General features: G+C 43.9%; 1 protein-coding gene, 1 long non-coding RNA gene and 1 other non-coding gene across 3 annotated transcripts; 1 reads left to right on the top strand and 2 right to left on the bottom strand.

Annotated features, from left to right (window-relative positions):
• The first annotated feature begins 4,777 nt into the window (after nt 1-4,777).
• LOC142434061 (vacuolar ATPase assembly integral membrane protein VMA21-like) lies at nt 4,778-5,214 on the top strand. The gene has a single exon (XM_075538748.1). The coding sequence runs from the start codon at nt 4,854-4,856 to the stop codon at nt 5,157-5,159; it is 306 nt and encodes a 101-aa protein (XP_075394863.1). The 5' UTR covers nt 4,778-4,853; the 3' UTR covers nt 5,160-5,214.
• A 6,399-nt stretch (nt 5,215-11,613) lies between these two features.
• LOC142451249 (uncharacterized) lies at nt 11,614-16,039 on the bottom strand. Its single transcript, XR_012784976.1, has 3 exons — nt 15,914-16,039; nt 13,914-13,963; nt 11,614-12,713 (listed from the first exon to the last, which is right to left on the bottom strand). It is a non-coding gene; the product is annotated as an uncharacterized LOC142451249 (long non-coding RNA).
• Nucleotides 15,256-15,459, bottom strand: LOC142438298 (small nucleolar RNA SNORA73 family). Its single transcript, XR_012782699.1, has one exon. It is a non-coding gene; the product is annotated as a small nucleolar RNA SNORA73 family (small nucleolar RNA).
• Nucleotides 16,040-16,802: the final 763 nt, after the last annotated feature.

Here is a 16,802-nt window from a genome sequence, read left to right as displayed (position 1 = left end):
CATTGCTATCCATTCCCTCTTCCCTCCCTTCCTCCCCCTTCCCTTCCCTGATCATCCTGGAATGATTGCTCCTATTACTGTTTCTGAGGGCTAGCTATATCTGAAAGCAAGCAAGTTGTATTTTCCTCCCCGCTCAAAGGGCAGTTGACTCCCTTCTGCTGCCTGCTTCTGATGCTGGTCATGCATTGAACCCAATGAGCATAGGGACATCCAAGGGTTAAGCCGTTGCCCACCTTGTTGCCTATGTGCCTAATGGAGGCTTGCTAGCTCCATGACTCTATAAACTTGTTGGAAAATACACTCACTCTTTTTGTTCTGGCTTCAGAAATGTGAGCGCCTGTCTCTGTTCTTCCTATTTCCCCTAATTGCACCACCGCTCCTTGGGACCTGTTCAGTTGTGGGGCCAGACCCCACACTGATGTCAGATAGATTTTGACTCAAAGAGAATAGCAGAAAGATGCAGTGCTTTATTGACGGTACAAAAGCATTCAACTGTGTGAATCACTTCAAACTATGGATAGTCTTAAGAGTGGGAATGCCAGAACAACTTTATTGTGTTCATGCAAAACCTGCACGTGAATTGAGAGGCAACTGTCCACACAGAAGAAGGGAATTTAGGGAAAGTGTGCATCAAGGTCATGTCCTTTCACCATACTTATTCAATCTGTATGCTGAACAGATATTCAGAGAAGCTGGACTATATGGAAAAGAAATTGGTGAGAGGTTCATTAACATGTCATATGCAGATGACACATCTTGCTTGCTAAAATCCAGGACTTGAGCTGCTTGCTGATAAAAATCAATACATCAAATCAATACATCTTCAATATGGATTGCAAGTCAGTGTAAGGAAAACCAAAATCTGTACAACTGGAACAATAGGTAATATCTTGATAAGTAAAGAGAAGACTGGAGTTGTCCAGGATTTCATCTTGCTTGGATACACAATCAATACTCATGGAAGCAGCAGTCAAGAAATCAAATGACACATTGTACTAGACAAACCTGCTGCTCAAGACCTCTTCAAATGTTGAAGAGCAAGGATGTCACTTTGTCCCTGATCCAAGCCACAGTGTTTTCAATTGCTTCAAATGCATTGGAAAGCTGGACATCAAATAAGGAAGACTGATAAATGCATGTATTTGAATTACGGGAACTGACAAAGAATATTGGAAGTACCATGGATTGCCAGAAGAACAAACACATCTGCTTGGTAGACTTACAGCCAGAATGCTCCTTGGAAGCTAGCAGCTTCTTGGGAGACCAGTCCCTGGAGGCCATAAAGTGAGGAGGCAGTGAAAAAGAGAAAGTCCATCAAGGATATGGAGTGCCTCGGCGGCTGCGACAATGGGCACAAACATAAAAATTGTGATGATGGCCCAGGACCGGGAGGTGTTTCATTCTGTTGTGCAGAGTCACTATGAGTCGGAACTGGCTTGACAGCACCTAACAAGCAAGGTTCCCCAGTGACTTCTCTGGTACCTGCTACATCCAGAAACCTGTTTTTGATTGTTTTAAAAAAGAAATCATGCATTTCATTATTATTTTTAAAATTATTGGGAAAAACTTTATTGGGAGCTCTGACAACTTTTTTTTTGTTATTTTATTGGGGGCTCGTACAACTCTTATCACAATTCATACATCCATCCATTGTGTCAAGCACATTTGTACATTTGTTGCTATCAAAACATTTTCTTTCTACTTGAGCCCTTAGTACCAGCTCCTTCCCTCCCTCATGAAGCCTTGATGATTTATAAATTATTATTTTTTCATATCTTATACTGTCTGATGTCTTCCTTTACCCACTTTTCTATGGTCCATCTCCCAGCAAGGGGGTTTTATGTAGATCATTGTGATTGGCTCCCCCTTTCTCCCCCACCTTCCCCTTACACTCCTGGTATCTCTACTGTCATTATTGGTTCTTAGGGGATTATCTGTCTTAGAGTCCCTGTGTTTCCAGCTCTGATATGTACCAGTGTACATCCTCTGATCTAACCAGATTTGTAAGGTAGAATTGAGATCATGATAGTGGGGGTGGCGGGGGCAGGGGAGGAAGCATTAAAGCACTAGAGGAAAGTTGTATGTTTCATCGGTACGATACTGTACCCAGACTGGCTTGTCTCCTTGCTGCGACCCTTCTGTAAAGGGATGTCCAGTGGCCTACAGATGGGCTTTGGGTCTCTACTCCTCACTCCCCCTCATTCACATGATATGATTTTTTGTTCTTTGATGCCTGATACCTGATCCTTTCAACACCTTGTGATCACAAATGCTGGTGTGCTTCTTCCATGAGGGCTTTGTTGCTTCTTAGCTAGATGGTCACTTGTTTATCTTCAAGCCTTCAAGACCCCAGATGCTAGATCTTTTGATAGCCGAGCACCTTCAGCTTTCTTCACCACATTTCCTTAGGCACCCACTTTGTCTTCAGTGATCGTGTTGGGAAGATGAACATCACAAAGTATTCTTGCATTGAGGGAGTACCTGAGTAGAGTCCCAATGTCCATCTGCTCCCTCGATACTAAACCTATAAATATATGTACATAGATCGATTTCCCTATCTTAATATATAAATATTTTTACATATGTACATGACTATATTTAGACTTCTATAAATGACCTTTGCCTTCTATTTCTTTCCTCTATTTCCTTTTTACTTTCCTCTTGTCCCACTATCATGTTCAGCCTTCATTTGGGTTTCAGTAATTTATCTATGTTATATTGCGCTTGATCAAGCCCTAACAGGTATCCCCACCCTCCTCGCCATCAATTTTAGATCACTTGTTCCCTTGTCCCTGGGTTTGTTAACACCCACTTCCTTTCCCCTGCCTCCAGCTCTCCCATATCCCCCCAACTGGCAGTCCCTTTTTCTCCTCCAGATTTTTTATACTACCTATCTTATCTAGATAGACAAGCAGAGATAATACTAAGCACAAAAACAAGGCAGAGCAAAACTAAGCAACAAAAGAAAACACACCAACAAAAAAAACAATAACAAAAATAAAAGCCTGTAAATAGTTCAAGGTTTGTTTGTTGACCTTTAAGAGTTTTTTCCAGTTGAGTCTGATGGAGTGGCACGTCTTGGCCTCACAGTCTATATTTGGTATTCCCTGGGGACTTCTTTGCCCTGCTCCCCTTGCTGTTCTGTTGAATGCCCTTAGTGTTCCGCCTCAGTGTGGTGGGGTCAGATTGGGCACAATCCCCAGTTCCCGTACTGTGTCTCCAGTGTTGTCCCCCATAGTGCTATGGGTCAGTGAGGAACAGTGTCTTGTGGTGGGGCCGGCCCTATGGTCCACTCTACATTGGCGGCTCTGAGCATGACTACAGTCCTCAGGGCTTGGTGGGCCAGGATGTGCTCCACTCTCTCCCTCCTCCTTCGTTTGCTCCCGTGTGTTCTGATCAAACATGTCCCTCTTCCTAAGCTGTAGCTTCAGTGCTGTTCTCTGAAGTGAATTCTTCTGGGGAGGAGTGGGTGGCTGTCCACGTAGTTGGGATTCGAGCTGACTCCTCAGAAATCTGTTTTCAATTTTTAATATACTTGGGCTACTGGCAGCATTTGAAAATTATTATTTTTTCATATCTTATACTGTCTGATGTCTTAGCCTTGCCCTACTCCTCAAAAGGAGCCCTCGAGGGTTGGACTGCCAAGTGTAAGGTCAGCAGTCCGACCACACTAGCTTCTCTGTGGGAGAAAGCTGAGGCTATCTGCTCCCATAAGATGCCATCAAGTAAGTTCCACCCATAATCACTTCCTTACAGGAATGACACTTTAGTTTGGCCTTTAGATATTGAACTGAGTGAATATGAATTTAGAAAAGAGGATTGTCCACTTTACTACTTCTAATCATCTTTTTCCCCGGCCTGTCAATCATTTAGCTCAATTGTGTGAACTCTACCGAAATCTAAATGATTTGCCTTATATCAGGTGGAGGGAAAGCAGGAACAGCAGGGATGGGGTAATAGGTTGACGAGAACGTAGTGTAGAGAGTGTTCTTTTTTGAGTGGGGATGTAGGAAGGAGACCCAGGGACAGCAAATTATTGAATGTGGCCTTCTAGCCAAGTCTCTGAACTTTCATCAAATGACCTCTCCCTGCCAAGGGCTGGGACGAAGGGGGGTGGGGGAGATGCTGTTAGGACACACCTGTGAGTAACTTAGAACAGGACTCCCTGGAGTGCCATCCTGCTATGTATAAAATGAGCCCTCTGAGAAATGGGAGGAAGGATCGCATTACCAGCAAGAGCTGGGAGTGCAGCTTGTCCTCTGGATCCGTGATCCCTGCCCAGTGAACCTCCTGGATCCAGAAGACAGCTATATTATCAGCGAAGCAGCAGCAGAAGCAAGAGTCAGAGCATAGAACAGTGATGGACATCTCGAGCAACAGAGCAAGGAAAGCTGGATGCTTTTTTTGCAGGAGGCTGAGATTGCGGAGTGGAGTGCCTCTGGGCACTTAATTGGGGAAGTTGGACTTGTTGACCCACAGAAGTGGAGCTGACACTTAGTGAAGTGGGTGTCTCTGGACACTTAATTCAGGGAGCTGTGTTTGCTGACTTACAGAGCTTAAGTGGGTTGAGGCTTATAGCAGAAAGTTATGCTCTTTGGGAATTTATTAGTAGACTTGACAGAATTTTGTAACATGTCCAGATAAACAACTCAACCCTGAGCATTCCTCATTGGCACAACAACTTATTAATTTCCTCAATAAATCCCTTTAATCATGAATTTTGTCTGCGAGTTCAGTATAGCCATTGTGCTATTAGAAACTAGAAAGGTGGCCTGTTTCCCGAGTTCCCAGAGGGTCCCGCCACCCCGCGCCCCGTGTCTTGCGTTTCGTGTCTGCTGCCGGCCAGTGCCGCCATGGAGCGCCTGGACAAAGCGGCTCTGAACGCCCTGCAGCCGCGCGATATCAGGAGTGAAAGTTCCTTAGCATCAACTCTGAAGACGCTGCTGTTCTTCACGGCCTTGATGATCACAGTTCCCATCGGCCTGTACTTCACCACTAAGTCGTACATATTTGAAGGCGCCTTGGGCATGTCCAATCGGGACAGTTATTTTTATGCTGCCATTGTGGCCGTGGTCGCTGTTCACGTGGTGCTGGCTCTCTTTCTGTACGTGGCGTGGAATGAAGGCTCACGCCAGTGGCACGAAGGCAAACAGGATTAAAGAGGACACCACCTTTGGATAACACGCAACCAGTTCTTGTAAAATGCAAATGCACTTGGGGGTTGTGGTGGCTATAATAAAATTGAGAGAATGTGGCATGTTTGACTAGCATCGGTGTGGGCCCTTCTCCCCTGTGGTGTGTAGAATCCGTTTTGACTTGATGAGCCTCTTGCTGATAAGAGTTTGGAAACCATAAACGAGTTCCACGTAGTTCCGGGAAGAATTGTATTCTCTTACAACAAAGCTGAGTTTTAATAGCATTTCCATCTTTTTTCATGTATTTTTTAACATTTCCATCCTATAGTGTAAGTTTTGCCTAGTACTCCTCTGGATAGCTGTAGAATTGACAGACTGCTGTACACTGGAATATTTTTTTCCAAACTCATGAAAAGCACCAGGCCATTGTTTGTTTGTTGTTGTTGTTATTGCTAAATTTCCTAGAAAAAGTTGTTTAAATTGTAGACACTGGAATTGTTCTACGTGCTGCTGAGGAATTCTGCATAAAGCATACTTCCTCGTCAGTGGGATTCTTGCTGTATATGATATTTGTAGGGAAACTCAGCTCCCCCTGTACCTCCCTTCATGATAAAAGGACTCTATAGTTTATTCAAAGCGACAAAGCACAAAGCAGTTCCCGGCTCCATATTGTCAGGTCAGAGGGTCCTTGAGATCCTGCCTTCAGTCTACCTTGGCCAGCCTTTTGGTGTGTGCGACCTAAAACCACTCCCTGCCATTACTCCCGTCTGATTCTCAGTAATGCAGAGGGCCGAGGACGGTTGCTCACTAGGGTTATTGAGACGATAGATTTTTAGGGGGAGTTGAAACATCTTTCTGAAATCTAAACACAAGCTCCCCCCTGCTTCCCCCCCAAAAAAAGGGTGTTTTCTTTCATAATTTGTGTTTACTATAGAACATCAGAAGAATGCGTGTTACAAAGTGAAGAAAATTTGATTTCCCCAAATTGTGCCACCTGGAGTGGATGACTGCGCGTGATGGCTTTGCCCATTTTCTCATTGTTGAATTATCCATTACGTTATTCTCATGCTCACCATGTCTTGGGACGCCTCATCCAGTGGCCCTTTCTTACATATCTGCCATTCCTGAAGGGAGGGAGAGAGGCTGAGGCCTAAAAGTCAAGTTGGCATTCATGTTTATTTCATGATTGAGAGAAAGGAGAATCTGATTATTGTAGTACTATTTTTCTTGTTTCAGTTCAATGCTCTGTGAAGTTTAAATCTCTTTAAGCAATTCCTCGGAATGTAATGTGTTTTAATAAAAAATGACTACTGTATTAGTATATAAAAAAAGAAACTAGAAAGGTAAAATAGTGGACATTAAGACAGTGCAGGAAACATATCAAGGGGGAATTGTACAATCAACATTCCATTCATCCTAGAACATTCCCTCCCTCCGCCCATGGTTGATTTCACCCGAAATGAGGATGAGACATTTTTTAAACAGGAGCAGAAAGAGAAACCTCTGAGAATCTTGGAAACATATGTTCAAGATTTGTCTGATGTGGAGGAAGACTAGATGTACAGAAACTCAGAGGGGCAGCAAGGATAACTTCTCATCTGGCCAGAGACCATGGAACTGTGAGGAAGAGTGACAGGTGGGCTAGTTTACTAGCTCATGAAGGTCAAGGCCAAGAGACTATGTGGGTGAGGGATTGAGAACCAAAGAGAGACTTGGCTACCACATGGCTGAGAACCAGGGAAAGGCTGGGCTGCTGCAGGCTGAGGAGAACGATGACTATCCTCAATGTGTGCTGGTACCAACTTGTGGTGACCTATTGACTTCCCAAATTACCCAACTGTGAATATTGTCCATGGATTTGGGGTGACGATGGCAATGAATTATCAAGTCCAGCCTAGATGTAGCGTGGCATGGGAGGAACAGTTGGTGTTCAACAATGCGATAGGTGAGGAAGGATGCCAGTGTGTAGGCATGTCTGAACTCTTGCCTCCTGGCAACAGGGAAACCAGAGAGGTGAGATACGCTCCCCCCTCCCTTGCCCCATTGCCATTTAGTGAAACCCTTTCCCATCACTCAGCTCCAATACTGTGCTGGAAGTCAGCCAGATTATGGTGAGAGCTACAACCCTGACGCCCACCTTTCCTGAGTTCAAACCATGCAGTGTGCCCTCGTTCTGTTCCCACAAGTGCGTCTTGAGACAGGTTCCAGCTCAGTGTAAGTGTAAAGAATTTTGGGGCTCGAAATAGAACCAAAGATCCAATCGGCAAAATTTAGAAGCAGGCTTTATTGAGAGGCTTGCGGGCGGATTCAGCAACTCAGGGGATTGAGCCTTTGAAACCGCAGCGCCTTGGGGAATTTAGCCAGCGCTTTTATACCCCTGCTGGCAGGCACAGCTGGGAAAGATCCAAACTGGGGAGGATCTGTGCACACAGGTGCTTCAGAAGGGACAAGGTCTTTGACCTTATCTATATGCCAAGGATGGGTAGAGTGGAGTATGCTTATCCTCAGAAAACATTCTGGCTCCAGGAGGAGCTGGCTCCAGGAATTTGAAGGTTGAGCAGGGGAGGGGGAGATCAGTGAGAGAGGGAGGTCAGTGAAAGGCAGGTCTATGAGAGGTGAATTCTGAGAGCCAAGCTGAAGGCACCGGATTCAAAAGGGAGTCCCTTTTGCCAAGACCAGGCAGTAATATTCTGAATTCGCATCTTCTCAAGGCTATCTATAGTTTGGTATAAACCACCAGCCAAATGCCTTTGTATAATAAAAAAGTACAAGTATCAACCGTAAAAAAAAGGGCAGTGCAAGAGATAAAGCATTAAATACATTAATAAATGTGAATGTCTTTCAAATGCACTGAGAGCATGAGGCAAAAACAAGGCTCCAGGAATTGATGGAATACCATTTGAAATGTTTCAAGAAGCTGCTGAAGAACTGATTACACTCACTTGTCTATTACAGGAAATCTAGAAAAAAGCTATTTGGCCAATGACTGGAAAAGATCCATGTTTGTACCCATTCCAAAGAAAGGCAACTCAGCAGAATGCTCAAATTATAGAGCAATATCATCAATATCACATGCTGGTAAAATTTTGCTGAAGACCATCCAACAATGGTTCCAGCAGTACATAGAGAATTGCCAGAATTCCAGGCCAGATTCAGAAGAGGATGTGGAACAAGTGATATCATTACTGGTGCCAGATGGATCTTGACTGGAAGCAGAAAGATATTTATTGTGTTTTGTTGCCTATGCCAAGGCATTCAGCTGTGCGGACCCTAACAAACTATGGAGAACCTTGAGAGGAAAGGGGGTTCCAGAACACTTCATTGTGCTCTTGTGGAGCTTATCCATGGATCACGAGCCAGCTGTGTGCAAACAGAATAAGGAAACACTGCACGGTTTAAAATCAGGAAAGGTGTGTTGTTAAGTTTGTATCCTCTCACCATACTTATTCAACATGTATGCTGAGCAAATAAGCAGAGGAGATGGTTTACAGGAAGAAGCATGTGGCATCAGGCTTACAAACAACCTGCGATGTGCAGATGGCACAACCTTACTCAGTGAAAGTGAGGTCTTGAGCACTTGCTGTTGAAGGTCCAAGAATGCAATCTGCAGTACGGATTACTGCTCAGTGTAAAGATCGGAATCTCACAACGGGACCACTAGGCACCATTAGGATCAATGGAGACAAGGTTGAAGTTGTCGAGAATTTCCTCTTGCTTGTGTCCACAGTCAATGCTCATGGAAGCAGCAGTCAAGAGATCAAAGGAGACATATAAACCCCTCAGGACCAATAATGAGAGTAGTGATACCATGAGGGTAGGGGGAAGGTGGAGAAAGGGGGAACTGATCACACTGATTGACATACAACACCCCCCACTCACCCAAGGGGACAAACAACAGAAACATGGGTGAAGGGAGACAGCAGATGATGTAAAATATGAAAATTAAAATAATTTGTTATCAAGGGTTCACGAGAAGGTGGTGGTGGGGAGAAATAGAGAAGCTGATACCAAGGGCTCAATTAGAAAGAAAATGTTTTGGAAGTGATGATAGCAACATATGTACGAATGTATTTGAGACAGTTGATGTGTGGATTGTGATAAGAGCTGTAAGAGCCCCCAATAAAATGATTGATTAAAATGAAGAGATCAAAGTGTGCATTTAATTGGGTAAATCTGCTGCACAAGGCTTCTTTAGCTTGTTGAAAAATAAGGGTATTGAAGATTATGGTATGTCTGACTCAAATAATATTTTCAATTGTCCCATATGCACGTGAAAGTTGAACATTGTATAAAAACACCAAAGAAGAATCAATGTATTTGAATTGTGTTGCTGGTGAAGAATATTGAAGTACCATCTGTCAATGCAGGGCGGATGATCCCTTTAGGACCAGTGGTGTGCGTGGCGATACTGGGAGGGTGGAGAGGGTGGGTTTGAAAGGGGGAACCGATTACAGGGATGTATATGTAACCTTCTCCCTGGGGAACAGACAACAGAAAAGTGGGTGAAGGGAGAAGTCGGACAGTGCAAGATATGACAAACAATTGTGAGCATGGTGCAGGGCTGGGCAGTGTAACGTTTTGCTGTGCAAAGAGTTACTATAGGTTGGAACTGACTCAGGGGAACCTAACAACTTCTTCATTGTAAATACCTTTTTCAACAACTCAAAAGGCAATGATGCACATGGACTTCACACACAGAAATCAAATTGACTACATCTGTGGGAAGTGATGTTGGAGAAGCTCATTTATCAGCAGCTAATACCAGGCCAGGGGCCAGCTGTGAAACAGATGATCATGACTGGCCCTCCCATGCTATTAAACTCTCCATCCTTAGTGTTTACTGTAGTTGATTCTAGAATTATTTTATGGATCAAGGAGCAATATGGTAAAAGATATTTTATTTTAAAAATCCTGTTTAGCTTGCCTTAATAGATTTGTCATTTATCCAACATGTTTTATGAATTATTGACATCTATCAGGAATTAACTTTTGCAAAAACATATAATCATTTAAAGAAGTCTCTGTGTGTGTATATATATGTATATATGTATTCTTAGTACTTTAAAAAATAAACGCGTGTTCTTAGAAGGAAAAATTGAGGGTGGTTCCTCTCAGATGACCTCTGCTTAATGAAAGACGCAGCAAAATCCTTGGGGGAAGGAGCTAAACTTATCCCCAAAGGAGACAGGTGAAGTTAAAAGTGAACAGGTGATCTTGGGACCTGCTTTTCCCTTCATGCCTCATGGGGGGTCAATTGAACCTGGAAGCAGTGTTTTAATCTGGCTATCATTAGGGTTAGACCTTTTTTCCTAAATACACATCCCATTCCATCCCCAATTCAATATTCATTGGAATTGCCAAGTGGTTTTCCAAACTAAAACTCTCCAACTCAAGCCCTCTGTGGAGTACAGTACTCTAAACTACCACGAGGACCCTAAATGTGTTTCAGCAACATACACCTGTTAAAGTTTTCTGGAGGCAATGCTGAACTCCAAATAGTAGGTGCAACCTCTTTGAGGAGAATTTGGCTAGTAGCATGAAAATTGGGATGCAGGCAGAACCCCATGACATGAGTAATTCTTTTAGTTTTTTTGAATTTAGTATGGTGGCACACTGAGAGGATTGCAAAGGTGAGTCGAGTCAGAATGTAAAACTATGATATGCTCTATAAACCTTCACCTAATTCACACGACTGTTCATATCCAAATGTTTTAAATTCAGAAGCAGTAATTAGAGCTCAAGAGACCTAGGTTCTGAACTATCAATAAGAACTCATGCAACAAGTTTTTTGACCTGAGTCAGAATCAGGTTTCAGTTGGGTTTTGCTTATCCAGGGTAAAGAGCCTTGATGTAATGTTTAGTAGAAAGGTCAGCTGTTGGGACCTACCAGCCGTTCTCCAGAAAGATGGAGCCGTCTGCTCTAGTGATATTTTACAGCCTCGGTAACCTTATGGGGCCATTCTATTCTGTCCTATAGGTTTGTCAAAGTGGAATGGACTTGATGGGCAATGAGTTTGTTATTACCCAGGATCAAGTCACCTATAAACCAATGTCCCAACAATGAATATGGAATTTACCCAGTGTTACTGAGTCTCATCAAGCTTATGAGATTAGGGGACAATACATTTGACAATTAATTCATGCCAAAAGTGGCAATTTCATTCATTTACCATATGTTTGTATATAAACCAAGTCTTTCAGCACATTTTTAATGCAAGTTTTGTAGTAAAATTAGATGGCTCGGCTGATATTCAGGTCGGTTTATACTCGAGTATATATGGTAATCCTCCAATATATTGGCCAGGTACAGTCTATAAGGGGGTGGGAGAATTTAACAAGCAGAGCAGCTGGTGTCTGGAGACAAATGCCCAGGTTTTAAAACAATCAAGCATTAGTTGGAGGTAGTTTTCTGGTAACCATAAATGAATGGACCTCACATAAGCCCACTTTGCCCAGTACAAATAAAAGCACAGCAATATGCAAATACCATATTTATTTTATAAATACAGGAGGACTTCAAAAGTTAGTGGAAAAAGCGGAGTTATAAAATTTTTTAAAAAGCAAACTTTTATTTCTCAACATATGCTCCCCATCAAGTTCAAGATGACGCATTCCTAAGTGATGAAGCCAGCACTTATCCGTGCCTAACGGAACTGATGGCCCTAGAAATGTAGTTGTTTTTGCAATAAGAAAAAAAATTTTTTTTAAACATTAAGAAACATTTCTCATCCAAACTCTCACAAAATTACCCCGGCTTGCTGAGAGGCACGCGCAGGAGCACTGGCGTGAAGGACTCCGGTGAAGCGCTCTCGGTGTTCTGTGCTGGCGCTTTGGCTATCTTTTCTACAACGGCAGATTTTATTATTATTCCTTGGCCCTTCAAAAGTCTACAAACAAAATGCCTTTAGCATCCAAAACAATTGTGGCCAGGATTTTTGTTGTCAAATGGATGGTGTGCTTTGGCTTTAAATGGGCCACTTCTACTTCTTGATAACCATCCTTTGAATGTGCTTTGTTTTCAGGAAATACTGGTAAAGCCACATTTCACCTGGTTACAGCCAGATCTTTAACCGGCCGGTGCATAAACTGTCACTGAAACCTCTGCTCTTGCCTGCAGCTGATCTGAGTGCAACAGCCTTGGAACCCATTAAATAGAAAGTCTGCTCAACTTTTAACTTTTCAGTGAGAAGGGTAAAAGCTAACTTAATTGAGATGTCTACGTTATTAGCTATTGTTTCTGCATTTCATCATCCATGCTCTTCAATTAGGGCACAAGATTAATTTTTTCTTTGCAAATTGATGTGGATGGCCTGCCACTACGGGCTTCATCTGCAACATCGTCTCGTCCATGTTTAAAGCGAGCCGCCCATTTGTACACCGTTGATTCCTTTGGGGCATTATCTCCATAAACTTGTCGTAAAGCAGCAATGACTTCACTATTCTTCCACCCAAGCTTCACCATAAACTTGATGTTTCTTCTTATTTCTATTTTAGCAGTATTCATGTTGCTCTGCTAGGGGCTATTTTCAATTTGATGTGTTATTCTTTTTAGTGCCTCACACGAAATCCTGTTCAGACCTGTCATAACAAGTTAGTGGTAGTTTATTTCAGTGCTTTAAAACGGAAACCCATGCAGTTGTTTTCACTTTAAAAAAAACATTTTATTTGGGACTCATACAACTCTTATCACAATCCATATATACATTAATTGTATAAAGCACATCTGTACATTCATTGCCCTCATTTTCAAAGCATTTGCTCTCCACTTAAGCCCTTTGCATCTGGTCCTCCTTTTTTCCCCTCCCTCACTCCCTCTCTCATAAGCCCTTGATAATTTATAAATTATTATCTTTGGCATATCTTGCCCTATCTGACGTCTCCCTTCACCCCTTTTCTGTTGTCTGTCCCCCAGGGAGGAGGTCACATGTGGATCCTTGTAATCGGTTCCCTCTTTCCAACCCACTCTCCCTCTACCCTCCCAGTATCAGCACTCACACCCCTGGTCCTGAAGGTATCATCGCCCTGGATTCCCTGTGCCTCCAGCTCCTATCTGCACCAGTTTTCATCCTCTGCTCTATCCAGACTTGCAAGGCAGAATGCGGATCATGGTAGTTGGGGGGGAGGAAGCATTTAGGAACTGGAGGAAAGCTGTATTCTTCATCGGTGCTACATCGCACCCTGACTGACTCATCTCCTCCCCTAGACCCTTCTGTGAGGGGATCTCCAGTGGCCGACAAATGGGTTTAGGGTCTCCACTCTGCACTTCCCCCTTCATTCACTATGTTGAGATTTTTTTTTCTGATGATGCCTTATACCTGATCCCTTTGACACAGTTGTTTTCATAATATACATTTTTCATAAACTTCCTAAAAACCCCTTGGCACAGTGGTTCCTAGATCTTATAAAATTGTTTTTCTATTTCTAACCAATTCCAGGTAACCCACAGACAGTACGCGATTGCTTTCTAGTTTGTTGACCTTTAATTACCCTACATGTCCATTTAAACAGCCCAAACACTGACTTACATGTGCAGACCAGAAATTGCCAGTCCTTCATGCTCTAAAAGAGTCCTGGGGGCTCTATGGGATAAGCATGGCATTGCTAACTTTAAGGTTGACAATTCATATTGATCCTTAAGAGGAAGTTGAGTGCTCTCGTAAAGATTTAAAGTCTTAGAAACCCTAAGTAGGGTTGCTGAGAGTCAGAATTGACTCAATAGTAGTGGATTTAGTTTCCGATCATGCTTTTAGAAAAACATTCATTTTGAACTTGTCCTACCTAAATGGTGTAGAGGATGGAACTCCTGTCCAAAAGGCTCCTCTTCGCTCCTGAATGAAAACATAAAAAATATAGGTTTGGACTGTTATTAGTATGTATTTGACAAGTTTCCTACATGGCTCTTCTCAATCATTGTCTATAAGACATCTGTAAGAATATACAAGAATAGACCCATGGTCCAGCTTAATCACTAGCTGTAGAAAAAGACTGTATGTCATTGGCGAGAACTCTGTGCTACCAAACAGAGCCGGGAGAGAGTGACCTCCCAGGCATATCCACATTGGAATGGCACGCCTCGTTGCAGTCAGATTAATTCAAAGGTAAAAAAGCTAGACAACAGCCTCACCCTTTGAAACATTTCTAAGGATTTTCAGTTTATTGACCGAGACTATCAATGTAGATTTGAGGTCTCCCTGTAAAAAGAGTAAATCCACTAGGGTTAGTAATGGCTTTGACTGGTTCAAAACCACATCAAATAAATCATCACCATTGCTTCGCATGGCTCACTGACTTAATCTCTACACTTACAAACGACAAACGCATCTTCCTATAAGTGAGGAGAATGTGAAAATGTGTGTTACTGAGCTGACTAAAAAGACTTCACAGATATGGGGGCTCAACTAAGAAATTAGAAACAGGAGGAGGGAAAAAAGAGGAGCTGATATCAAGAGTCAAATAGAACGTATGGTTAGAAAATGATGATGGCAAATATGCATAAATATGCTTAATACAATTTATGTATGGATTGTGATAAGAGCTGTAAGAGGCCCTAATAAAATCTTTTTTTAAAAATGGAAGCTCTTACAGCTCTTATCACAATCCATACATACACCCATTGTGTCAAGCACATTTGTACATTTGTTGCCATCATCATTCTCAAAACATTTTCTTTCTACTTGAGCCCTTGGTTTCAGCTTCTCATTTCTCCCACCTCCCTCCTGAACCCTTGATAATTTATCAATTATTATTTTTTTCATGTCTTCTACTGACTGATGTCTCCCTTCACCCACTTTTCTATTGTCCCCCAGGGAGGGAATTCTATGTAGATCATTGTGATCAGTTCCCCCTCTCTCCCCCACCTTCCCCTTTCCCCTCCCTAGAATCGCTACACTCATTGGTCCTGAGGGGTAAAATTATGCTTTTAAAAAAATTAACAAAAATGTCAAAAAAGAAACAAAAAAATCTTAAAACTATTTTTTTTTAAAAAGGAGTTGCAAAATCCGTAATTCGGAGCATATTTACTCACTTTAATATGAGACATTTGGAATTCTGCACCAGGGAAGTAAAACACACGTCTAGAACATCAAAGACTAGAACCTAGACTCAGAGGGGTGTACAGGAGGGCTGCTTCCTGCGTGGTTTGTCTCCTCAGTCATTGTCCACGGGACCCTGAGAAGCTGTAGGAAGATGCAGGCGCAGGCTCCAGGCCGGCTCCATCTCCGACGTTGTGGGAAAGGACTGCCCGTCACGGGGCCCTGAGCCCAGTGCTCCTCCATGCCACCTGGACAGCGCCGGGGCGAGGACCTCCCGGGAGCATCCACGTCGGGGAGCTCACGGTCGCCCCGCTTTAACTCACAGGCGACCGTAGGAAGCAACGACTTCAGCTAGACGGCAGCAATTCCCTGGGAGGTTTGGAAATCTTTAAAAGCGTGTGCACCAAATGCGGGGCTAAGAGTGAAGGGCACTGGCGTTTTGGGAACTTTCAACGAGCTCCCAGCCAACCACGGGCGCACGAACACTCGTGCGAGGGGAGCTCAGCGAAGGAGCGGGCGTCACTGTCAGCCCGACCAGAGCTCCGGCTTAGCGGCCGCAGCCGGGAGGGTCTCCACCCCCAGGGGAGCCCCAGACACGGGGAGGTCGGGAAGGAGGTGGCCTCCGCCGCATCTGCGCGGGCAGGGCGCCCAGAAGCAACGAGCAACCGGGAGCTGCGGCTTCCAGAGCCGCGAGGAGCGGGCCGGCGGGCGGAGCGGCCCCGGGGAGGCCCGCGCCCACACACTCACCGAGGCTCGCCTCCCCTCAGGGCCGAGCGACACTCCGCAGGGCGCGGCGGGCAGGAATGGCGACCGCACATGCGCAGTTGGGGACGAGGAGCCGCGAAGGGTGCTGGGAAAGGACGGCAGGTTAGGCCCCGCCCCTTGCTGGTTGGGCTCCCTCAGAAAGGAGCTCGTTCAGCCCCTCCAGGGCTCCGTCTCCAGACGCTGTACCATTCCAGACATTCATCTCTCCACAGTTTCTCCGAAGACATACACGCGTGTCACACTGATAACACACTAGTTACTAGTGTGGCATAGTAAGTATAACAGAGACATCTTGAGAGAGGGAAGTCATTCTGAAAAGAGATGGAATCTGTCTGTAAAATAAGCATCTGATAAATGCTAGGTAAATGAGACGGAAGTGCTCCTAGATAAGTTGGCTAAAATAAAAAGAAAGACCTAATGTAGACATATGCAGATCAAGGGTCCTTAACATGTTGTTGTTAGGTGATGTCGGGGGTCGGTTCCACTCCAGAGCGGCCGATGGAAACACTGCCAGCCGCATTCTCACAATGATTCCCATATGGTAGCCAGTTGTTGCAGCCACTGTGTCAGTCCATCTCATTGAGGGCCTTCCTCTTTTCTCTCTGCCTCTCTCCCAAGCATGTATTCTTCTCTAAGGCCTGGCCTCTCCGGACAACATGTCTGCAGTATGTGAAATGACATCTTGCCCTTCCTTTGGTCAAGGAGCACTCTGGCTGTACCTCTTCCAAGACATGAGTTTGCTCTTTTGGCAGTTCGTGGCAGTTGCAATATTCTTCTTCTTTTTAAAAAAAATCATTTTATTGGGGGCTCGTACAACTCATCACAATCCATACATTCATTTTGTCAAGCACATTTGTACATATATTGCCAT

The sequence above is a fragment of the Tenrec ecaudatus genome, chromosome 1 (genome assembly GCF_050624435.1).
Source record: "Tenrec ecaudatus isolate mTenEca1 chromosome 1, mTenEca1.hap1, whole genome shotgun sequence".
NCBI lineage: Eukaryota > Metazoa > Chordata > Mammalia > Afrosoricida > Tenrecidae > Tenrec > Tenrec ecaudatus.
This window is presented reverse-complemented; position numbering and strand designations above follow the sequence as displayed.